The 24,836-nt window shown below is 40.6% G+C and overlaps 2 protein-coding genes across 5 annotated transcripts in view; one reads left to right on the forward strand and one right to left on the reverse strand.

Moving 5' to 3' along the window:
• On the reverse strand, window positions 1–22,074 carry TMEM52B (transmembrane protein 52B). Of its 3 annotated transcripts, none has more exons than XM_086714099.1 (6): window positions 21,997–22,074; window positions 8,309–8,455; window positions 6,190–6,233; window positions 3,572–3,610; window positions 2,867–3,033; window positions 1–1,649 (listed from the first exon to the last, which is right to left on the reverse strand). In XM_086714099.1, the coding sequence occupies exons 2-6, from the start codon at window positions 8,360–8,362 to the stop codon at window positions 1,408–1,410; spliced, it is 546 nt and encodes a 181-aa protein (XP_086570225.1). In that variant the 5' UTR covers window positions 8,363–8,455; window positions 21,997–22,074; the 3' UTR covers window positions 1–1,407. The 3 variants fall into 3 exon arrangements, with proteins under 3 accessions (XP_086570225.1, XP_025785925.1, XP_086570224.1); XM_025930140.2 differs by lacking the exon at window positions 21,997–22,074 and adding an exon at window positions 8,788–8,941; XM_086714098.1 differs by lacking the exon at window positions 21,997–22,074 and adding an exon at window positions 8,756–8,936.
• The window catches only part of OLR1 (oxidized low density lipoprotein receptor 1), a 12,425-nt gene continuing 4,699 nt past the window's right edge, over window positions 17,111–24,836 (forward strand). Inside the window, exons 1-3 of one of the 2 annotated variants that reach the window (XM_025930541.2) lie at window positions 17,112–17,307; window positions 19,826–19,927; window positions 21,846–22,091. In XM_025930541.2, the coding sequence (XP_025786326.1) occupies window positions 17,232–17,307; window positions 19,826–19,927; window positions 21,846–22,091 (424 nt within the window). In that variant the 5' untranslated portion in view covers window positions 17,112–17,231. Of the gene's footprint in view, window positions 17,308–19,825; window positions 19,928–21,845; window positions 22,092–24,836 lie in introns of both variants that reach the window. The other variant, XM_086714097.1, reaches the window with a different exon arrangement.

A 24,836-nucleotide genomic window follows, 5' to 3' on the forward strand; every position in this document is an offset into this window, starting at 1 on the left:
TTGGTCGTTAACCTCAATCGACAGATATTTATTGACGAATAAAAGTGACTTCCAGCGTGACTTAGCGGTAACCTAACAAGCTGGGTGGCCAAAGAACAAACGAGAGCACAATTCTCAGAATCATAGTAGCCAGGTGAAAATTAGATGTCAATATCAAGAGCGACAAATCCATGTGCATAATACTTTACAAATCTTGTCATTTGTATCTAGCTTATTTGAGCCTCGCAACAATCCTTGGAGGTGTTATTATCCCCGATTTTACAGATGAGGAAACTCCTTTAAAGATTTTCAATGAAATATCTAAGGTCACTGCCAAGTAGTTTTTCCCCAATACACTTTACTTTCTCAGTTGTCCAGTAACAATACATCATATCCCCAATTGTCCAGTAGTATTTCAGGCGGACAGCTTAGCACGACACGTCAGGATGCCATCCTGGCTGAGTTCAGTTAGTTACTCCAAGAACTGGAGAGGGGTGCAGATCGGCTCAAATAGGAGACGACATTTTCTACCATGGCCACGAGGTGGCAGTGAAGGCCACTCCTAGAGACTAGTGTGGGTCACTATAGATAACCTGGCTTTAAGGGGTCAGCCAGAAAGAGAAAAGCGAAACAATGCCATTCTTTTAGAGAAAAGACTGCGAGTGTCTGTGCAGGCGTGCTCGAGCGCGCGTGTGCGTGCATGTGTTTGCAAGGCAGAAACACTGAGAAATTAATAGAAAGTGTTACTGCACTCCATGAAGTTTCTCATACTGCTAGAGATTAGGACCAGGGTGAAGGAAAGACCTTGATATTTGGCACTTGGATACCGTATGTACTCTGTTCCCTTAGCCCGTGTCTGCAATCCTACCCCTGGATCCTGAATGTCCACTTAGGTATTACGATTACCTGGGTCCACTTAGGTATTAGGTATTATGACGCCAAGAGTGTCACTGGCATTCAGTAGAAAAGTGAATGTTCTCTCAAGAGGAAGAATTCACGGCTTCAGTGCATTCATGTCTATGGCTGTGCCTACACTCTTCTCTTTCTCCTCAAATGTACCACAATCTACTCTTGTGTTACAGCTGGCAGAAAGAAAAACCACCTGCAGTATCCCATAGGCAAAGGAACTCAATAGCTATAGGCATTCAAGGTACTTTTGATGCTTTCTTGGTTCAGGAGTAGTCAGCATTGCTAGAGGTTAGTTGCAAATTCTGGCCACTGGATAAAGAATTAGAGTTCCCAGTTAGAGCGTTCCGTGTTAGAAAATACACGTGGCTGGAAACAAAGAGTGGGAAGCCATCCTTCCCACTGAATAATGTATAGTCGTCATCCTAAATCTTCCAAAAGTTAGGGGGAAAAAATGTCCCATTGTCTCTCTGTGGCTACGCTGGGGATCCCCCCACCCCATTTATAAAATCAGAATTCCCATCAGTTGGAAGAGGGTCCTGCTCGAGGAGACTCGTCCACTGGAGACAGCTGCTTTTCTTCTGGTACTGGGGGAAGGTCAGGTGTTTTTGGCCAACACCTTGCAACGGTGAAGCGACTCATGTGAAGAGCTTCTTCATACCCTGGGAGGGTGTCCAAAGAGGGAGGCAGTTGGCCCAGGGGGCTGTGGGAGTGAGCCACAGCCAGGATTCTTCGAGCTGCAGGGCCAAATACCGACTGCAAGGCTGGTGAGAAAAGAAGGAATAGAGCTAAAGAAAATGCGGCATCCTCAGAAATCAGGGACTTACAACACTCTTAATTTCCCTTCGTTTTTAGCAAGTGTCCCAACTCATTGTCACTCTCGGCCACAGATGTTATGAAAATCCCGCGAGGGCTGTTTAGAAACCAGCTTCACTCTGCTAGGAGCGCCTGTCTTCTCCGGGGTCCTCGGCTCATCTAAATTGTGTTCCCATATCTCACAGCCCTGTCCTTTCCCTTTTATAGACTTTACACCAATGCACTGATAATGCAGACTCCTTAGAAATATTTATTTCCATCTTATTTCTCTCTTCTCTAAAATGACCATAAGAAAAGCAGGAAAGGTGAACAGCAAACATATTTTTTTCCAAAATAAATATCACAATGTTGGGCCACCGGCTCTTATATAAATATAATATAAAGAAGAGAACCGAAGGAGATAAAGGAAAGTGTTTTATGATCCTCAAGGGAATGGTAAGCTACTCCTTAAGTATATCCATAGATACGCTACAGAACAAAGGGTTGAAAGCACGCGTGGCTAATTTCTCCAGAGAGATAAAATAATATAAATTAGTAATAGAAGATACAAGTTCTCACAAAATCCAAGACATTTTTGAAAAAGGGGATACACTCATGGTTTAAAAGTGTTTTATCAAAATAAGTTTATAGACTGGGTAACTCTTCCTATGAAACATTCCCAATGTTTTCTCCAACATTCTACTTCTTCACTCTATCATGAGTCCGACTACTACTGGAGAAGACAGAATCAGCATGAGCCCAGGTCACCACACCGTCAGGCTCCCTGAAATTAAAATGACCCTGAATCCTAGAATCTTCGGTACTCTTCAGGGGTGCCTGAGTGGCTCAGCCGGCTAAGCATCTGACTTTGGCTCAGGTCAGGGTCTCATGGCTGAAGTTATGATCTCGCAGTTTGTGAGTTGGAGCCCTACGTCAGGCTCTGTGCTGACAGTGCGGAGCCTGTTTCGTACTCTCTCTCTCTTTTTCTCTCTCTCTCTCTGCCCCTCCCTGGCTCATGCTCTCTCTGTCTCTCTCTCGAAAAAAAAAAAAATATATATATATATATTTTTTTTTTAATTTCAAACAGTTTCTAAAAAATACGATTCAGTCCTTGTGTCTATATCCGTTGCTCTGTCCTGATGGTTCTTTTAATCCCCGTCCAGTGTTATAATGTCACAGTACTCACAAGTGATAGTGCTCTGGAGAGTGCTGTCATGATCAAAAGCCAGGACTGTCACTTCATAGGGAGGCCGGCCCTCCTCTTCCCCGTTTTGCTGGCGACTCAGACAGCAGCGGAAGCACACAGAAGTCAGGCCACACAGAAGCAGCAGCCCGCCAATGACCACCAGCAACCTGCAAGATGACCACGGGGCAGTGACCGCCCTGGGGTCTGGTGTGTTTCCCAGCCCTGGGAAATAATCAGCCTTCAGTGTCTGCACTCTGACTTTGTTTGAATATTTTATGGAATGACCATAATACTTCTTTATACACATATACTTATTCGTCAGCAAGACTGAATCGGTTCGTTAAAACCAGAAGAGATTTAATGCGGTGTGGAGGGTCTGTTTCTACCGTAGAAAGTATTCTCCTTCCTGTAGAAATTTCTGGAGCTAACGCTGAGAAAATACACAATAACCTTTCGATGTTGGCCGAGGAGAAGGTATTGAAATAGGAAATCCTGGCATATTGTCACATAGTTAACAATGAGGTAAAGAAACTTGACTCCGTGGGATGCAAGGTTAAGTACACTGGGTGTCTCATGAGTTTTTTTTTTTTCCTGCCATCAGTATATTTAAAAACTAAAAAATAAATAGATAAAAAAAAACAAATGCCCTTGAGAAAAAGAAAGTTCCTTTGAGATGTCTTTCTGGGTATTAGAGTTGGAACTTACCATATATACCAGAGATGTACCCAATCTGTGGTCAGGCAACTATGGAGAAAGAATAAAGGTGTTTGGAGGGTTTTGTTTTTTTTTTTCTGTAATAAAAATATAGTCAATGCCTATTGTAGTTCCAGAATCAGAAATATGAGTTACAATGTGATAATGCTACCTTGTTATAATAAAAGCATCACAACATATATACGTGTGTGTGTGTGTGTGTGTGTGTATACTTTTTTTAAGTTTGTGTTTTAATTCCAGTTAGTTAACATACAAGTTATAGTGACTTCAGTATAACCAGCGGAACATATTACAAAATGGGACGCCTTAAGAAGAATTTTATACTACAGATGGCATGGTGTAAATACTTTTGTAAAGCACTATAAGACCGACTAGAGTAGTGATTATGAAAACAGCGTTTATAGAAATGGTAGTCGTGACCACTATAAACTGTTACGAGGACAATTATCAGGGAAGAGCCTGGAATGTGAGTTTACAAAGTTTGAAAATGGATATGAAAGTTGACGTTTGGATACATTAGCGATCAGTAAAATTTCAACAGAAAGAAACTTTTAGTTATAAGACGAAAGCAATGCAGTGAAGTTTGTAATTTACGTGCTGTCAATTGTCGCAAGGGCCACCAGAAAAACTCTCACCATAAAAGAAAAAAACCTGAACTTTCACATCCATGATCAAAACTGATATGCACACCCACTGAAGCCAAACGGGAAGGGATAAAACTGTCAAGCCCAACTTCGCTGTGTCGGAAGTTAATTAAATTAACTGAAGTAATAATGGCAATTATAAATTTTCTCTCTAGGGATGAAAAATATATGGATTGCGGGGGAGAAGGAATTGTGTGGTAAGCTCAGGAGTACAAAGGGGAAAGAGAGGAACTATTTATCTTTGAAGAGGAACAAATTTATTTTTTTGAAGATAAACAAATTTAATTATACTTTCTGATACACTGAGCTATTGAAACCCATTGAAATTCACTTCTACCTCCTCTTTTCAGTTGTACATTTGTAACATATAGTTTGCTTTTTCAATACATAGTGTCTCCTGTAGGTTTTCTCACATTCCCCATTTATTTAAAGCCTCTTCTTGCTCTACAATGTTACAATTCTCACTCTGTTAAAAATGATTCTTCCATGTAATACACACACACACACACACACACCCACCCACCCCTACAGTGGAGTATTACTCGGCAATCAAAAAGAATGAAATCTTGCCATTCACAGCTACGTGGATGGAATTAGAGGGTATAATGCTAAGCGAAAGTAGTCAGTCAGAGAAAGACAGATATCATATAATTTCACTCTTATGAGGACTTTAAGAGACAAAACAGATGAACATAAGGGAAGGGAAGCAAAAATCATATAAAAACAGGGAGGGGGCAAAACATAAGAGACTCTTAAATATGGAGAACAAACAGGGTTACTGGAGGGGTGGTGGGAGGGGGAATGGGCTCAATGGGTAAAGGACATTAAGGAATCTACTCCTGAAATCGTTGTTGCACTCTGTGCTAACTAACTTGGATGCAAATTTAAAAAATAAGTTAAATAAAAATGGAAAAAATAATAATAAAGAACATAACAGCTAAAAACAAAAACGGACTCTTCCTATACTGGTAGGTGTCTAAAACCTCAGACAGTGTGACAAGCAGTCAAGGCCACCACCATTTCCCCCTGGGTTTAACAGACTTAGCTATTGAGAAACCCTTCCCATGGCTAAATATGTGTTTTCCTTCACGCTGAGCAACAGTTTTGTTCCAACTGGCCCTGCTTCTTTTTTTTTTTTTTTTTTTTTTTTAAGTAATTTACCTCCAAATGAAATGAATCTCTTCCCCTTGTGTGTCCTCTGTGTCTATGTAAGACCTAATCGTGATAGTTTTAGATTAAGGGATAATGACCTCAAAGTCATAGCTAAATGACATGTGCATTAAATAGTGATATGCCCGGGGCGCCTGGGTGGTTCAGTCGGTTGAATGTCCGACTTCGGCTCAGGTCATGATCTCACGGTTCATGAGTTCGGGGCCCGCATCAGGCTCTGTGCTGACAGCTCAGAGCCTGGAGCCTGCTTCGGATTCTGTGTCTCCCTCTCTCTCTGCCCCCCTGCCCCACACACGCTCTGTCTCTCTCTGCCTCTCAAAAATAAAGAAAACTAATAAAAAAAAAATTAGAAAAAAAGAATAGTGAAATGCCCTAAAATACGGAAAATGCTTTTCATACCTCAGGTGGTGATGCTACTTTGGAATTACCCAAACTTATCTGCCCAGGACGAGATTTTTGAACCCAGTCTGTCTTGATGAGTCACGAAGAAGCATGGGCGAGAAAACCTTTTGCAAATCTCTGTGACTATATAAATGGAGGTTAATTCCGATGTTTTAAGGAGGAGATTGGCCGTGGGGGGAAAAATGCTGTCAGTGATTTTATTTTAAGTACTTAGGACGACACCCTGGTGCGTGTCTTTATTTTTGGATAACCCTGTCTGTGATTAGTGGGCTGATGGTCGTGTAAGTAAAGATAAAGGGAAGTCACAGATATCTGATGACCCTTTGACCCTGTTTTGGGTACTAATGTTTTTGTCTGTTTCTCCTGCTTCCCAGTCGGGTCTCAGATACTTACTGTTCAGGACTCACACAGTTCTCCTCACATCTTGCCCGAGGAAGCTGTAGGAAGGGAAATAGTCTCAGACAGGGAAATGTCTCATTGCTCTGCTCAGCAGCCTATCGACTGTTCCTCATGACTCTGCGTTGTTAGATTGCATGGTGACAGCCGGGAAAATATGAGGACGAGGTCAGAGGGTCAGGCATATTGAGGATTGTTGGTTTTCATTGCTCCCATGCCCGCTGATTATTAGATTTGAAATGGGAGAACCTGGAGGAACAAATGTCTTGGCTTTGGGGGGGAGGTTATGGTTTTGTTTTGTTTTTTGGAGGGGGTGAGCATTACACCTTAGGCAGCATTTAAATCAATTTGTTTGTCCTAGAAATTTCCTGATCTGTCCCTCAGGATATTGTTATTGTCTTCCTAATTCTCTCCCAGTTACAAATTGCATTCTAGACCACTCCTCTTTTTTATCCCCTTAGTGCATCAATAACACACTATATGAAAAAAGAGGAGGGGACAAAGCAAGGGAACAATTTTATTTATTCAATGGCTACGATACGCGAGTCAGCTAAGAATTTTCACTATGTCTTAACATTTCATTGCAATAATCATGTAGGTGGGTATACTTAACCTTATTTTGAAAGATTAAGTGACGGAGGCAAAGGAATTTAAGTTAACATGACCAACTGTGTGCTCCCACTGAGGTAGCCAGAATTCAGATCGGCCTTTATCCTATACACGCGTTGAATGAATTAATAGAACAAGGGATAAATCTGCTCTAACGGCTCCTCGGTATTGCTAGCAAGTCCCTTCTGCTAACAATAATGAAAGCTTCTACTCCTTTTTTTTACCTTGTATTTCAGTTGACTTTCTCCCCAAATAGAGAAACTTGCATTCAGAGACTGTATCTCTCTTCCTGTAACTTGAATGACTTAATATTTCCAGGAAATCAACAACAAAAACCACAAAGGCCCTCAACAAGGAACAGAGAGAGAGTTGTGCTCATCGCTAGTTTACGGAAGCGAGAGGGGACACACACTATCACGATACATCAGGCAAAAAGGGTTTGTAAAAGGATTAACCAGGTGTCTTCTGCAGACAACATTTGAGACTCTCTCTCTCTCTTTTTTTTTTATTTTAAAATGGTTGGTGACAAAGTGTATTTTCTCAGCCCAGCCCTGGTTCTGTTTCTTTTTCCTGACTAAAGGTAAGAAAAGTTTAACTTGCCAAACAGATAAAATACTTCGTTTGGGTATTATTGCAAGAAGGAGAAGAAGGAGAAGGAGAAGGAAGAGGAGGAGGAAGAGGAGGAGGAGGAAAAGGAGGAGAAGGAGGAGAAGGAGAAGAAGAAGGAGGAGGAGAAGGAGAAGAAGAAAGAAGGGGAAAGAAGAGGAAAGAAAAAGAAGAGAAAAAAAGCAGAGGCAAGAAGGAAAGGGAAAAGCAAGGAAATGAAGAGGAAGCAAAAGGAAAATACAAGAAGAAAGAAATGGATTTGCAGACATTATTTTAACGAGGACATAGAAATCAAAACAGACAGTCCATCCCTTGCTAGCTATGCAAACTTCCCCTTGACAGTTGTCCAGGATCATCAGTCTAATGACCCTTTTCTCAGCTAATGAGTTACTTAGGGCCTTCTGATTTTTAGTGGCGAGAAATAAAAAGTCCAAAGTATTTCGAAAGAGTTTTTCCTCTGTTAACTGATTTCTGATCCGGAGGCACCTAAGCTGTTAGAACTGTACCAGTGCTGATGTGGAAACTCCATTCAGGGAAACTGTGTCATTCTTTTTGAGAATACATTTGGGATTTTGAGGGATGGGTGATACGATGCTAAAAGAAATATCGATAAGTGGCCCTTCCGAATTACCATAGCTACTCTGCATGTATCTCCGGTTACCCTAATTTCTGCCACTACTCTCCCCCGCCCCCCCATTTCACTGATGTCATTAGCCACTCACGGACCGCATAAAACTATAACACTAAGGAAACATTCCAGTCATTCTTTCCCCATGACCCCTTTGGTCCAATATGTGTCTTTCCTCTCATCCATTTCCCCCAAGGGTCTTCTGAGAGTCGATTTATCTGAGAAACAAACAAACAAACAAACAAAGGTTTGCTTTTGTGTTTTCACACTCACCTGGATGAAATACACCAGGGCAGAGGCTGTCACGGCCTGGGCTTGCATCACCATGGGGGGCTGAACCGCTTCTCCAGGATCACGGACTGGGTGTCTGTTGCCTCCTTTCCATGCTCTGTGCTAGGTCTGACTTCCGGACCTAGAGGACTTAAGGAGACAAACTTTTCTCAGCAGTAAATCAGTTTTCTTCTTCTCGCGCGCGCGCTCTTTCTCACTCTCTTTTGTTCTGTCCTCTTATTCCTTTGGGCTTTTATTTTCTATGGTCCTTCTCTCCCCTTTCATCCTGGCTTCTTTCTCTATTTCTACTCTGTTTTTATGTTATCCACATTCGCTTCCCCCTGCCTTCCTTCCTTCCCTATTAGTAATCCTTTCTGTAGGTCTTTAACTTTCTCCCACTGTCCCCAAAAGGAAGACATTCAGGGAAGACACATCAGTCCTCAGAATTACGTATTTCTCTAGGCAGTGGTGAGAAACTTAACTTTAGGAGGCTCAAAGGCAGATTGCTGGTGATCAAACAAGTTCTCGTCTCCATCAGAAAAAGAGTAATATTCTTGGTCCTTCACCAGCACATTTCAGGGCGACTGTTGAATAATTGCCAACCTCCATTCACTCCCCTTCTCCATGTGATTAACCCTCCTCTCCTGCTCTCTGAAACCCTCCCCTTTACTATGTTGATAATCAACTCTCCTGGTTCTGGGTCATTTATTCTTAACCATTGCAGTAGGACTGAGAGGTTGACAAATGGACTGGAAAACTCTCCCATCTTTGAGGAAAGCAGGTTTGGAGATTAGAATGTTTGGGTGGTGACCACGAAATTCCCCTCTACCCTGACTTCAGTTCTCATTGAAACAGATAAGTCAGACAGACACATGCAAAAAATGTTTTAGCTGGGTTCCAAGATCTATAGGTCTTTAGGTTTCTGTCTCTGTCTCTCTCTCTTAAATAAAATCTAAAGTCGGAATAAAAATAAGCACGCATCGGGGCGTCTGGGTGGCTCAGTCGGTTAAGCATCTGACTTTAGCTCAGGTCATGATCTCGCAGTTTGTGAGTTCAAGCCCCGCGTCGGGCTCTGTGCTGCCAGCTCGGAGCCTGGAGCCTGTTTCAGATTGTGTGTCTCCTTCTCTCTCTCTGCCCCTCCACTGCTCACGCTCTATGTCTCTCTCTCTCTCTCAAAAATAAATAAACATTAAAAATTTAAAAATGTGGGCCGCCTGGGTGACGTCGGTTAGGCGTCCGGCTTCGGCTCAGGTCATGATCTCGCAGTCTGTGAGTTTGAGCCCCGCGTCGGGCTCTGGGCTGACAGCTCAGAGCCTGGAGCCTGTTTCCGATTCTGTGTCTCCCTCTCTCTGACCCTCCCCCGTTCATGCTCTGTCTTTCTCTGTCCCAAAAAATAAAATTAAAAAAAAAAAAAAAGTTAAAAAAAAAAAACTTCAATATGCAAAGTATTTCATAAGAAAATTAGACATTAGTTTACACACATATATCTGTCTCGTAAGAATTGAATAAAACCACCTTTTAGATCGTATCTAATTTTACTGAGTGATTGTTGAGGGCAACTGTGGGGTGGGATTGATTCAAAGAGTCCCCACACAGCATTAAATGAGCACAGAGAATATAACTTTTTTTTTCTCTTTCTCTCTTAGCTAAGGAAATCAAATAGTGACAGAAAAGCCTGGTGATTAGATAACATTAAGTTCCCAAACTAAATGATCATTGCGTTATTTTTTAAAAAGTAAGGAGGACGGAGCTAAGATGAAGAGTATTTGGCAAGGTGGGAAGTATTTCATAGGACCGGGAGACCAGAAAATCCCTGGCTCTCTACTAAATTATTATGTCATTTCTCCAAGCCTCAATTTTCCCTTTTACAAAACAGGAGAGGAATGCTCACTTGACTTGCCCTAGATGTTGTTTCATAGAGAAAATACCACCAAAGACATGAAGGATTTTTATTAGAATATTTCTATTTCTATTTAGAGTGCCCTGCACATGATAACATCACTAATTTTTCCCTTCTCTCTCTCTTGTCAGAGATACAACAGAGTATCATGGCTAAGAACCTAGCTAGGTTATCTGGGATTAAATACCTGCTTTCTCATTTAATAGCTGTGTGATCTTGGGCAAGTTATTATATCCCTGTTGGATCAGCTTCATTCTATCTAAAGTGGGGTAATAATAATAATGTTACTTCATAGACTTATAGAGATTCAATAAGGTAATGTGTGTGAAATGCACATAATTGTCCTGATGTAACCAGTATTTTAGAAGTGTTAACTAGGATTCTCTTGATTTCCATTCAGTTTTACCAGTGACCTTCACCTTCAATATGCTGAATAACTGATGTCCTGTCAGTGTTTTATTACCATGGCCATGTTTTAGCTTTCCTGGTATTCCAATTTTGAATATTTCCCCTTGCTGTTCTGGCCATCTCTTCCCCAATCATGCCAGCCAAACCTGAGTGAACAGGTTTGCCCATTACCATGATCTTTGCCCCCACTGCACTTTCCTGCATGTGATTGCCATCACCTTTTTGCCCTCCAGCTTTCTAACAGGTTTGAACAAAACACGATTCTTTTAATGACCTCCTTGTTAATATTCTTTCTTAGAATAACTACTGCCATTTTTTTTCCTCACTCGGTTATTCTTCAGAGAAGTAGAACTTCTTGTTTATCCTAATGAGAGTGATTATGCCTTGTGGCAATTTTAATGCCCAGTTCTGTCCCTGTCAAAACCTCTACATCACGAATGTTGAGAGAGGAGAGAGGATCCGTGTAGGAAGACTAAACAGGGTACAGACTGGAAGGGAAGGTGGCTGAGATGGAGGGGAACGACCTCATTTCAATCCTACACAATCTTGTAGTTCTATTAAGTTTGTGAATCATTAGCTTTTGACCAGGTTGTTAAAGACTTGGAGTGGAACCAATGGAGGGTACATGTACATAGAGGTCTTTCACTTATGCCTCAGGAAATTGTTATACAAAACCTGTAACAAGTGGAGCTAAAAAATTACTTGTTTCTGGCCCCTTTGATTATTCTCCTTTTGACCTTGCCTATGTCAGATGACCAACCATGAATTCCCTTCCTTTCTGTGCCTCAGTGAAATAGAGTCCAGGACTATCTTTACTGTGAGTCACCAAGCATGAGTTATAAAGTGTTGAGCAGTGAGTTGGGCCACACCCGTAGCTTCAAAAATAGATAATAAAGCAGAAGACATCAGTTTCATCTTGCAACGACTCCACCAGGAAGTGCTCTATCTTATGAATCAAGATTGCAATGTAAGCATTGAGTGACAACCTCAGAGGCATTGACACTCAGGATTCGATTTAAGGGAATTTAACAAAATAGAAGGGATTAAGTTTATCAAAGTATTATTAGTTTTATATACCATATAACACATTACCACAAATTTTATGAGCACACATTTTATACACACACACACATATATATATATATATATATATATATATATATATATATAATCTCACAGTGTCTGTGGATCAGAAGTATGAGCACAGATTGGTTGGGTCTTCTACTTAGGGTCTCACAGGCTGAGGTCAAGATGTCTTCTGGGTTGTATTCCCATCAGAAGACTCAACTGGGGAAGGATATGCTTCCAAGCTACCTCAGGCGGGAATTCATTTCTTTGTTTTTTAATGTTTCATGTATTTGTTTTGAAAAGGGGGAAGAGAAAGAATGGGAGGGGCAGAGAGAGAAGGAGAGAGAGAGAATCCCAGGCAGGCTCCTCGCTGCCAGTACAGAGGGCGCTGAGCTCGCTGTGGGGCTCAAACTCACAAACTGAGATCCTGACCTGAGCCAAAATCAAGAGTAGATGCTTAACTGACTGAGCCACCCAGGCACCCCAGGAATTCATTTCTTTGTGGTTATAGGATTTCTGTAAGCTTGCTTCTTTAAATCTGGCCAAGAGGAGGGAGAGAAACTTTAGCAAAATAAACACCATAACTTATGTAATCACAAATACATCATCATATACATTCTATCACTTTGGCACATCCAAACCATGGATACCACCCACACTGAAGGGGAGAAGATTACACAAGGGCATGAACAACATCAGGGGGCAGGAAGTGAGAACTAGTTAAAGTCTGTGAATTTCGTCCAGCTATCTGCCACAAAAGGATTGTAGAAATTATCCCACAGGTTTTGAAACCCTAACGTCCATCAATGGATGAACGGATAAACAAAATGTGGTATATACATACAATGGGATATTATTCAGCCTTAAAGAAAATTCATGGGGTGCCTGGGTTGCTCGGTCGGTAAAGCATCCAACTTCGGCTCAGGTCATGAACTCACAGCTCGTGGGTTCCAGCCCCACGTCGGGCTCTGTGCTGACAGCTCAGAGCCTGGAGCCTGCTTCGGATTCTGTGTCTCCCTCTCTCTCTGGCCCTCCTCTGCTGGTGCTCTGTGTCTCTGTCTCTCAAAAACAAATAAACATTAGAAAAAATAAAAAGAAACTTCTGAGACGTGCTACAGCACAGACAGATCGTGAAGCCCTAATCTAAGTGAAATAAGCCAGACACAAAAGGACAGATATTGTATGTTTCCACTTATATGAGGTACCTGGAGTAGTCAAGTTCATAGAAAGAGAAAATAGAATGGTGGCTTCCAGGAACGGGGAGAAGGAAGAAATGAGGAGTTATGTTAGTCACGGTTCTCTAGAGAAAGAGGACCAATAAGAGGGTGCATATTTATAGAGAAAGATGTATGGTAAGAAACTGACTCATGCAATTATGGAGACCGGCAAGCCCAAATCTGTAATGTGGAGCAGCAGGCTTGAGACCCAAGAGAGCCAAGGTGAAGTTCCAACCCAAAGGCTGGCTGCTGGAGAATATTTTCTTATTTGGAGGAAGATTACTGTCTTTGTTCTATGCAGGCCTTCAACAAATCGAACGAGGCCATGCGCATTATGGAGGGAAATCTTTACCCCACTGACTAAGATGGGAATCTCATCCAAAAACATTCTCAGGGAAGCTCAGAAAAATGTTTGACCAGATATCTTGGTACCCTGTGGCCCAGACAAGTTGACACATATTACTCACCATCACTGGAGTCACTGTTCGAAGATTACAGAATTTGGGGCACCTGGGTGGCTCAGTTGGTCAAGGGTTAAGCGTCTGACATCGGCTCTATGATCTCAGGCTCTGTGCTGACAGCTCGGAGCCTGGAGCCTGCTTCGGATTCTGTGTCTCCCTCTCTCTCTCTCTGCCCTATCCCACTCGCACTCTGTCTCTCTTTCAAAAATAAATAAACATTAAAAAAATGAAAGAAAAAAGTAAAATTACAGAGTTTCGGGGCACCTGGGTGACTCAGTCGGTTAAGTGTCTGACTTCGGCTCAGGTCATGATCTCATATAGTTCGTGAGTTCGAGCCTCGCATCTGTCAGCACACAACCTGCTTGGGATTCTCTCTCCTTCTCTCTCTGTTCCTCCCCTGCTCTCACTCTCTCTCTCTCTCTCTCTCAAAATAAATAAACTTAAACAAAATTTTTTAAAATTAAAAAAAATGAAAATTACAGAGCATTAAGTTGGAGAAGAAGAATAGTGAGCTGAGTTCTTGTCTGGCTTCAGGTAGAAAAGAGACGTTTAGTAAATCTCTTACATTTTCTGGGCATTAGCTCCACTTTCTCAAAATAAAGAACGAAGACATATTTTCCTTAAATGCCTTTGTATTTTTAAAATCCAGCTTATGCTGGTGATGTTTTAGTAGCTAAGAATCTCAAGTATTAACTGCCTACTGTTTGCAGAATATTATAACCTATATGGTATTCCAGGGCGATAGGAAAGAATAAGCTTTTCTTAATAGAAGGGGATCCAACTTTACTCGTAAAGAGCTTGTAATTTGTTGGAGAGAGGGAATAACTTTAATGGAATGGAAAATCAATAGAGTGCTCTATTAGAGTATATAAAATGGGGGGGGGGGTACTGATGATGTAGCAGGATTCTTGCACAGAGAATCGTGACACAGAGGCTTTTTTTCCAGGAAGCAATTTTATTCCTGCGGGCACCCCTCAGTTGGGTTTGCACCCGAAGAACTGAGCCCCGAACACCACGTGGTATAATTTTTAAAATGTATTTTCTACTTCCTTGTCTCCCATAAACGGTAACACACAAATATGTAGTCTGATTAAGTGTTCTTATGTTACAAGATCGTGAAGGATGTTGTCATATATAGCCCGGTTGCCTTGAGGTTTTTGTTTTTGTTTTCTTTCCTTAGGAAGGGGACTCTACCACAGTGATGGCAATCCTACCTATAGATATTAAGTGCAGAGGATTTTTTAAGAAAAAAAAAAAAAAGTATTTGAAGGGAGTACAGGATTTGTAGAGCTCATCACCAGGTCCCAGACTGCTTAGGGAGCATCTTATGAGTATTGACCCCAAGCACAATGGATGATTATTTGGTCCTTGGTTTCGTGGGTGGGGTGTGAAGGTGAATATCTGAAGTCTGAGAAATCTAGCTCAATCTTAGGCCTCCTTCAAAGAATGTTGTTCTTTCTAGTCCTGGGTGTATCTTTGGGTGTTTTAGCTACACGGTCACATATGTCTTTCCAAGACACTTCTTCGTAGGACAATCCATAAAAGGTAACTAGCTCACAAGAAAAATGTGCTATGTCCAGACGCCTGGGTGGCTTAGTTCGTTAAGTGTCCGACTTCCGTTTAGGTCATGATCTCACTATCTGTGTGTTCGAAGCCCGCATCGGGCTCTGGGCTGACAGCTCAGAGCCTGGAGCCTGCCTCAGATTCTGTGTCTCCCTCACTCTCTGCCCCTCCCCCCCTCAAAAATAAATAAACATTAAAAAAGGAAAAATGTGCCATGTCAACAAGCACACATCTGTATCTCATCTTAATCCACTAGAATATTGATGGCATACAAAATAATTGAGTCACTGTGGGGAATGATAAAGTGTCCTCTTCCTTGAGATGTAATTTCAGCATTTATTAATTCATTATCAAAAACACTTTCCTGAGATTCTATTTATGCGAAAGTCGCCATGGTGAATTCAGGCAGCAATCTTGCTTTCTGGCACTTACAGTCAAGGGACGTTGGGTAGCACTTGCGTGATAAAGGTAAGTAGCATTGGTTTGTTACAAGCTGATTTGACCAGGATATATTTGCTACATGCTGAGCTTTTCTGGTGAACTGTATCACAGAGCAAAACTTTAAGTGACAGATGAACTATGTTCAGTTTGGTCTCAGATACCTGGCACAGAAAAAAGGAAAATAAAAAATCCAGGGAGGAGGAGGGAAACGGAATCCTAATTAGGCTGTCAATATCAGTGATTTTTCTTCATAGTTTCCTAGATATTTTATTTATGTATGCATATTTTTTCAATGTTCTTTTATGTATCCCCTCCTTTTATTTTTTTCCCTGGCATAGTTTAAAGCAGATTCCAGATATCCCATCATTCTGCTCATAAATACTTCAGAAAATATCTCTAGTAAATAAGAACTTTTAAAGAAGCATGTAGAGGCGTCTGGGTGGCTCAGTCAGTTGAGCGTCCGACTTCAGCTCAGGTCATGATCTCATGAGTTCAAGCCCCGCGTCAGGCTCGCGACTGTCATCTCAGAGCCCACTTCGATCCTCTGTCCCCCGCTCTCTTTGCCCCTCCCTCATTCATGCTCTCTCTCTCTCAAAAATGAAAAATGTTTTTAAAAGTATGCATAACTTCAGTAAGACATTTCTTCTCTGGTTAGGAGGTTGTAAAGGAAAAATAGGTGAGAATTCTATCAATGAATTCATATAGTCATCCTTACGGCGAGATCAATGAAGAGTCTTGTGACTCCAATTATGTGTAAAATGTATTCTTTTCTGGGTAATTCAGCTATGCTAAATATTACTACTACTAATATTATAACTATAATTTATTGAGTTCTTATGTTTGAAGTACAGTACTTAGCATTTTCAGCCAATATTTCACATGAATCCTTATAGCAACATTATCAACATCATCCAGTGGACATTCCAATGTCCCAATTTATAGACAAAGACATAGATCCAGGGGCTCCTGGTTGGCTGAGTCACTTAAGTGTCTGACTTCGGCTCAGGTCAAGATCTCATGGTTCAAGAGTTCAAGCTTCGCCTCAGGCTCTGTGCTGACAGCTCAGAGCCTGGAGCCAGATTCAGATTCTGTGTCTCCCTCTCTCTCTGCCCTTCCCTGGCTCACGCTCTGCCTGTCTCTCTCTCCTTCGGAAAAAAATAAATAAACATTAAAAAGAAGAAGAAAAAAGACAATTCTCTAAAAAACAAAAAACAAAAACAAAAACAAAAACAAAACCACATAGGTTCAGAATGTTAAGTAATTCTCCAAGATTATAGATCAAGGGCTTAGCAAAGAAAAGATTTGAAACTAGCTCCCTCTGGCTCCAGTGTTCTCACTGGTGCGATGTTATACTGCCACTGTATGAAATAGTGCTTCGAATTAAGTTCTAAAATTATCATGGTTATCATGGCTAGAGATGAATCCTGTGATTACCTCAAAAATTTCTGATCTATTGCTGATTGAAACAGTCAGAATTAAAAGAGACTTATGAAAGTTACAATATAGAGAAAGTCTGCTACAGTGAAATAAACAGGGACACGGGAATTATGGACAGAGGAAACTGGCTCTCCTCTAATGCTCACGGAAAATACAGTTTTCCCTTTCATAAATTACCCAGTGAAACATCCTGAAATACTTAGCAGAATCGCCACTTTCCCCACTTGCAATAGACATAACCCAAGAATTTGCGTCAGCCGACTTCCCAGTGTGAAGCAAAGCCTCTTCTTCCTCCTACCAATGATTGAGTCATTCTTCAATTAGATAGATAGCAGTAGCTATTTAAACACTCCAGCAGGAGCTCACCAATTTTTACTTTATGCAGAAGTCCTTGACTGCTTCACTCTCTCATTCTTGGAGTGAATTTGGAAATGATTTTTGATGACCTTAAGAGTACGGCTATGAAAGACCAACCCGACCAGAAGCCAAATGGAGAGAAAGCTAAAGGTACTAGGGGTGGGTGAACGTACATAGGGACAGAATTCCAGGATTAGCTCAACATGTAAAGGAACTGAATAGAGGATCAGACAGCTTAAACACCAGAGTGTGGAAAAACAGTGTAGAATTAGTAACACTTGCTTAAAAGAAAGAAAAATTAGATGTGAATGAACTAACTTGCTTTGAATGATGATGTAGCAGATACTAATAATTTTTATGGAACATTTATCATAGGCTGTGTTCTCTGATATCCTCTCTACGTGCATTACTTCTCTGAATCTTTACATCTTGAAATTAGGACTATTATAATCCCCCCTTTTACAGAGGACTAATTGGGGATCAGGGGAATTAACAAAACCACTCATTTTCAGGCAGCTAGAATTGTATCACAACCTCCTCTTTATCAAGAATCCAATCCATCAGAAGGTTAAGGAGATGTTGAATTCACCCAGTGTATACAATGATACTTTTTATAACAAGTCTTCTTGAGGCATTGCAAAAACAGGATATCGTTTTATGAATTATCCAAAGCAGATGAAATGGTACTCAGTATAGTTGAGCGCAAATCACGTCTTATTGTGTACCACTGACTTGAAAATTGTAATTTTTTGATATATACGGTAAGTTAAACTCCTTAAATGTAAATTAATTCATAATCCCAATTCCACAGACAGTCTGAGTAAATTGCCTTTTATCTTATACCCATTCCCAGAGAAAGGAATAAAATACAAATAGGGGAAGTTGTATTTGTACAATACAAGTGTTGTCAGGAATTTGGATAAAGACATTCCAGGTCATGTTCCCATAAACAAGATAGAAATTTCCCTCAACAGGGAAAATAAGTTTGAACATGGAATGATTGAACATTTGAGTTGCTGAACTTAACTTGGTATGAAAACAGTGCTGTCATTTACAGGTAAACCTACAAGTCAACAATAGTCATTTGTTCATTCATTCATTCATTCATTCACTCATTCTTCATGTAGTAAATAGGCCTGAATTTTATTACCATTATGAAGCTAAATCTTCTCTCAGAACCTGATTAGATCAATCACCTACTACAAAGAATCCAATTGCTTTCTGATCAGAAAATCACTACCGGGAGCCGAGATTGGGTTAATGGTCTCTACCTACCCAGGAAATGGGACAAAGGGTGACCCGTAGAAAATGGGAGTATGTGCCTTCCCCACACGGATGTGGATCCTGTGATTTCTTCTAAAAATTCAGGAGTTTCATTGCTCAAGAGTGGTAGACATATTTGGTCTTCTATAGTATAGAATGAATACGGACCAAAGGGAAATATTGGTTGAAAGATTTACACAGATATCTACCCCCAAGCTAGGATTAGGCAATTATTTGCAAGAGACACAACTATCTCCTACTTCTCTGCCAATTTGCCATATACACTCTAGGAGCTTAACAACTTTTGAACCAGTGAATGAACTGTATTTCTTCCTGTTACACTTTCTATTGTGTCTGTCTCATCTCTGAAGTCTAACAGAAGTGCTTTTGACATAATGAGAACTCTGTGAATATATTCGACCATTAATTGATTTGGATCATTGCACATTCACACTGGAAATTTGTGATGCAGTGTTCTAAGCTGCATATCAGCTAACAGATTAAAGGCCTATGTTTGGATCTTAACATCTGTGTGATCTTGTACAATTCACTGAAACTTTGGGTTTCCTTGTCTACATATAAAGGATAACATGACCAGTGCCTTATTTGTGTATTGTACAGGGTGAGAAGTCCAGATGCGTTATGTGAGATATTTTCCTGCTGAACCAAAATATCTGGGCTTTTTTTAGTGATGGAACACATAATTAGGCATTCATATACCTGGAAGCTACATGATTTATTTTTATCTATAATAATGATGAACTTTCCTCTTGCAACTACAGGGCCACAGCTGGTGTGAGTATAGGACATGACATTAATATGAGTCAGAGTAGTATTGAAGTTGCATTCCTATTTTTGTTTGGTCAATAACCTCAGTTCCAAGATGTAATTTCAGTAGAATGAAACTTGAAAGCACAAAAACAATTCTTTGAGACAATCTGTTGATTAACTGACTAAAGCTTATTTGCTTGGTATCTGACCTTCTTTTATGGTATGCTACTTATAAAACACACTGTATGTGAAGTGTGTGTGTGTATGTGTGCGTGTACATGCGCACACACAATCTATACTAAAAATATAAAGTTGATCGAACAAAGTTGGACTGAGGGTTTCTTGGAAAGTCATTGTAGGGAGAATAGATGAGTAAGCTTTAGAATCGAATACCTAACATCACATACCTGGTATTGAATCCTGGCTCTTAAACAGCGTCAAATGTGTGACCATGGGTAAATTACTTATATTATCTGTATTTTTCATCTATAAATATGGGTAATGAACTATTGGCAGAGCCCTTGGGAGGACTAGAGGTAAGGAGTGCAAAGTACCAGGTACAGTTTCCAAAGAATTGCTTGACGTCTTGCGTCCATCGTTTATGTCCTTCTGATTCAATCCTCTATCATTCTAGGTCTTTATTTTCTTTCTTCTCGGTGGTGGTGTCCTGCCGCTGTGCTTCTAGGGGTCCTTTGCTTGGGATTACTGGTGACTCTTATCATGCTGATAATGCAAGGTAAGTACTAGCACAGGGAAATGATGGAGGACAAAGTGAGAACTTGCAAACGTGGTTAATTCATTGGTTTCATAACAACTACAAACATCCTTGATTTGGATGCGTTTTAGGCAAACTGTTTTTAGAATGAGCTGGAAGATGAGTAAGTGTATTGTGCTTATCCCTCAAGTTGACTGGGACATGGAATGAAGATTATGAATGGTGGGTTTTTGTTTTGTTTTGTTTTGTTTTTATAACTTCATGGGTAAAGTCTGTTTAAATCCTGGAATGATGAGAAAGAAAATAATTGGAAGCAATTAAGCCACGAGATCCCCTAAGAGACCCACAAGGAAAAGAAATGTCATACAGTTCACACTGAGTTTTAATAGAGGTGATTAAATACCAATTTAAAGTTAAGAATCAGAGGGGCATCTGGGTGGCTCAGTCAGTGACGCATCTGTCTCTTGATTTCGGCTCAGGTCATGATCTCATGATTGGTTTGTGAGTTTGAACTCTGTGTCGGGCTTCATGAGGATGGCACGGAGGCTGCTTGGAATTCATTCTCTCTCTTTCTCTCTCTCTCAAAAATAAATAAATAAAGTTAAAAAATAAATTTAAGAATCAGAAACACCCTCTTAATAAATGAAACACTTAAAATAAATGTAATTCGAATTTATAATATGGCCATTCAGAAAAGAGGATGTTGACAGGAAAAGAAGTGATAAGAAGAATGAGAATGCCCAAGAAGGAATGAAAATGGTACAGATCACCCGCCTCATCTGCCTGTGTATTTAAGTTGTGGATCTGGGTTATTTCATCTATCTAGAATCTAGATCATTACAGCCTTTAAGTGCTATTTGTCTCTCAGTTGTTGGTTAAGATCACAAACTATTTTTTTGATCTGTTAACACTTAAGGCCTTCCCTAATGACTAGAAGAAGTGCCCTTGACTCAGTGGTGGTGACTGGATGAGTCCTCCTGTGAGAAGAATCACTTTACAACAGAGTCAGATCTGGTCTTCAAGCCAAGGGGTCTGTTTTGTACCGAACCATCAAGCTTCCAGAACTGAGACATTTGACCCTTAATATTAGTTGGCCTGCTAGATTTCACAAACTTTATGCTCTCCTCACCCTTCCTAAAATGTGCTGAAGAAAAGGCAAAAAAAAAAAAAAAAAAATCCTAAGAAACAAAAAACATTTGAAACTGTTCTGACATAGCAACTTAAAATCTGTGTCTCCATGGGACGCCTGGGTGGTGCAGTCGGTTAAGCGTCCGACTTCAGCCAGGTCACGATCTCGCGGTCCGTGAGTTCGAGCCCCGCGTTGGGCTCTGGGCTGATGGCTCAGAGCCTGGAGCCTGTTTCTGATTCTGTGTCTCCCTCTCTCTCTGCCCCTCCCCCGTTCATGCTCTGTCTCTCTCTGTCCCAAAAAAATAAATAAACGTTAAAAAAAAAAAAATTTTAAAATCTGTGTCTCCAATAAAAGGGTGTCACAGTTTTTAAATAAAATTGGGAAGTTCAAAAGGGTAGTGAGTTAGCAGAAGAATAAAGAAACAAACAGTAGATCATTAATGACAATTGCTCTTGATAATGAGTCTGGTTAGCATCTATTTCAGACTGTCTGTATTTTATTTATGTCACTGATATACCACTTATGATTGCTTTTAAACTTGTCTGTAACCATCAATAATAAGTAAAATCCTATTTCGTTTTGTTTGATCAAAAGTGCTCGTGACAGTTCCTGATATTTAGACAAAATACTGCAGAAATACCCAATAACTTTTTAATCCATAATTTCTGAGTAAATCTGGGTCATTTTCCAGCTGTTTTTTTTGCTGTCAAAATAGATTATTTGATTGGATTCTTTGGTTTCCTCAAAATCCAGTGGAGGGATTTTTACTGGGGATTGGTAAATGGAGTTCTTATTTCAGCTCTGATTTAGTATCACAGGTGTCTGGTCTCCTAAAGCAACATCAAGCAAACCTTACCCACCAGGAAATTATACTGGAGGGACAGATTTTAGCACAGCAGCAGGCAGAAAAAGCTTCCCAGGAGTCAGAAAAGGAACTCAAGGAGATGATAAAAAACCTTACCCAGAAGCTGGATGAAAAATCGAAGAAACAGATGGAACTTCATCACCAGAACCTGAATCTCCAAGAAGCTCTGAGGAAAGCAGCAAACTTTTCAGGTATGGAGGGTGGAGAGGGATCTCTTCTTTACTTAAAAAAAAATTTGTTTTAAGTATTTATTTTTGGGAAAGCGCAAGCAGGGGAGGGGCAGAGAGAGGGTTAGAGGATCTGAAGTCGACTCTGTGCTGACAGGCTGCAACAGCGAGCCCATTGTGGGGCTCCCGCTCAGGAACCCGGGAGATCATGACCTGAGCCCAAGTCAGGTGCTCAACCGATTGAGCCACCCAGGCGCCCCGAACTCTTCTCAATTTTTAAGATTCTAGTTTTGAGACTTTTCTGGAAGAATGCTCCCACCCCTACCCTTTGCCACAGATTCTTTACTTCTTTCCATTCTAATGTATCTGAATCATTGATTTCTTTTCCTACGGGGTTTCCTTTGTCCCTGGGTAGCTCTACATGAACTTTATGCTATAACACTATTTCTTAAAATACGCTACATCTGTTTAAATTAAATCAGCGGAGGCAGGCTGACCTGAAGTGTTGGGTAGGTACTTTAGATAAGAAAAAAAAAAAAAAAAAATACGAAGAGCCCAGAAATTCAGTTTATCTAAGAAGAATTGATTTAATCTCAGAATCTAGGAGGCAGGTGGAAACAGCATCTATAAGAAGGGGATGATGATGTGAATTCTGCTGTTATTACAGAGTTATCTGTGTCATTTAGTCTTTCTACAGCATGCAATTAAATCAGGCATATGCTTTTCATCATAGGGAGATTTAAGGGATGTGAGACGGAGATCCTTTCAGAGATGCATTGCTTCCTTGAAGGTGTATGAAGGATGCCCTATTCTCAGCATTAGTAACTAACTACCACTAGTAAACAAAGATTTCTCCAGTTTCTTGCTTGTACATGTCAGTGGATCTCAACGATGTAATTTATTTGAAAAAGGATTATGTGATAACAGTTCGCAAATACCCACAGATCGCTTTGGTTTAAGGATGCGAAAAATTGATAGCCAGATAAGTTAAATGATAATAATAACGATACATAGGTTTTATAAAGTTTTGGAGTTAATAAAGCCCTTCAATATTTAGAGGGTTATTTAACTTTCCAAAAAAAGAGAGATTTTTAGATAAATTGATCTTTAGCAAGTGTCAAACATGTTATTTCATCTTTTTATTAAGTAATTTTTTTAAGTTTATTTTTATTTGAGAGAGAGCTAGAGAGCAAGCAGAGGAGGAACAGAGAGAGAGGGAGACAGAATCCCAAGCCCAATGCGGGGCTTGAACCCACGAACCGTGAGATCATGACCTGAGCTGAAGTCGAGTCAGACGTTTAACCAACTGAGCCACCCAGGCGCCCCTCAACTCTTTATTGAAGAGGGAGCTATCGAGGAAACGAAAAGACTACATCATCTCTAAAAAGGTGTAAGGAAGGAGACTAATATATCAAGGACAGGAATGTTTACATAAGCAGACATAGCCACATACCAACCAAATGATTTATTCCCCAGGTGGGGCTGTGAAACCATTTTTTTAATCAGTTGTGTGAGATTAAATCCACATCACGGCCATCCGGAACCATCTCCCAGAGATTCCAGGCATGGACAACCAATCAAAAATAATAAACAATGTGTTTTTCACTGGTGGATAGCCCAGGTAAAACATTCCATTCCTTGACCGCGTCAGATAAAGGCCAATTAGTAGAGATGGCAGATAAAGTACCGCTTTTCACCAAGCAGAAGATTCTCAAAAACATTAATAGTAAAATACTACATGCAAACAACTAACCAGCTTCTCAAGTTTGAGACAAGTTTTGAGTACGAAATTAGCGGTGGCTGTCAACCTTCGGCGTGCAACATTGCCACTCCGGTAGCTCTTAAGAAATGGCCATGTCCACGTTTACCCCAAGATTCTGTACCAAAATGTCTCGAAGGGCACCAAGAAATATTTCTTCAATTGATTCAAACTCAGGAGTTTGAGAGGTGGTGCCATGTAGCGATTCAACACGCGGTTCCTCGAGGGACCTGCCAAGGTTCCCATTCCCATACATTCCCATTTCCTCCGTGTGCCCAACGAAGAACAGGAATGAAACTTATTTGGCCATGTTGTTATGAGGATGAAACGAGTTAACATGTGGAAAGAACTGCCAACATTTTGGGGCCCATAGTGATGTTGCCTTTGTTAAATAAAACAAAAAGTTTTTTTTTAATTAAACGAGGGGTGCTTGGCTGGCTCAGGTGGTGGAGTGTGTGACTCTTGACCTTGGAGCTGTGAGCTGAAGTCCCACCTTGGAGGTAGGATTTACTTTTAAAAAAATTAAAAGAAATACAGGTGGTTCGAACGCCACATATGGCTATGTATTGAACGGCACATGTCTAGAAACAGGAAGCTCAGTAATTTTTTTCACGTTTATTTATTTTGAGGGAGAGAACACGCAGGCACGCCGTGTGCCAAGAGTTGGGGCAGGGGAAGAGAGAGAGGGCAAGAAAGAATCCCGAGCAGGCTCCATGCTGAACATGGAGGGGCTCAATCACACAAAGGTGAGATCATGACTGTGAGATCATGACCTAAGCCGTAATCAGTCGGACGCTTAACTGACTGATGCCACCCAGATGCCCCCAGTAAGCACAGTATTGAAGCCTAAATTCATTATTTGAAAAACCGAAGTTTTTAAATACATAAGCATACTTTTTTTTATAAAGATTTTATTTCTAAGTTATCTCTACGATCAGCGTGGGGTTCAAACTCACAACCTTGAGATCAGGAGTTAGGCCTTCCACCGACTGAGCCAGCGAGGTGCCCCC

The sequence above is a fragment of the Puma concolor genome, chromosome B4 (assembly GCF_028749965.1).
Source record: "Puma concolor isolate L17-30 chromosome B4, mPumCon1.1.hap2, whole genome shotgun sequence".
Lineage (NCBI taxonomy): Eukaryota > Metazoa > Chordata > Mammalia > Carnivora > Felidae > Puma > Puma concolor.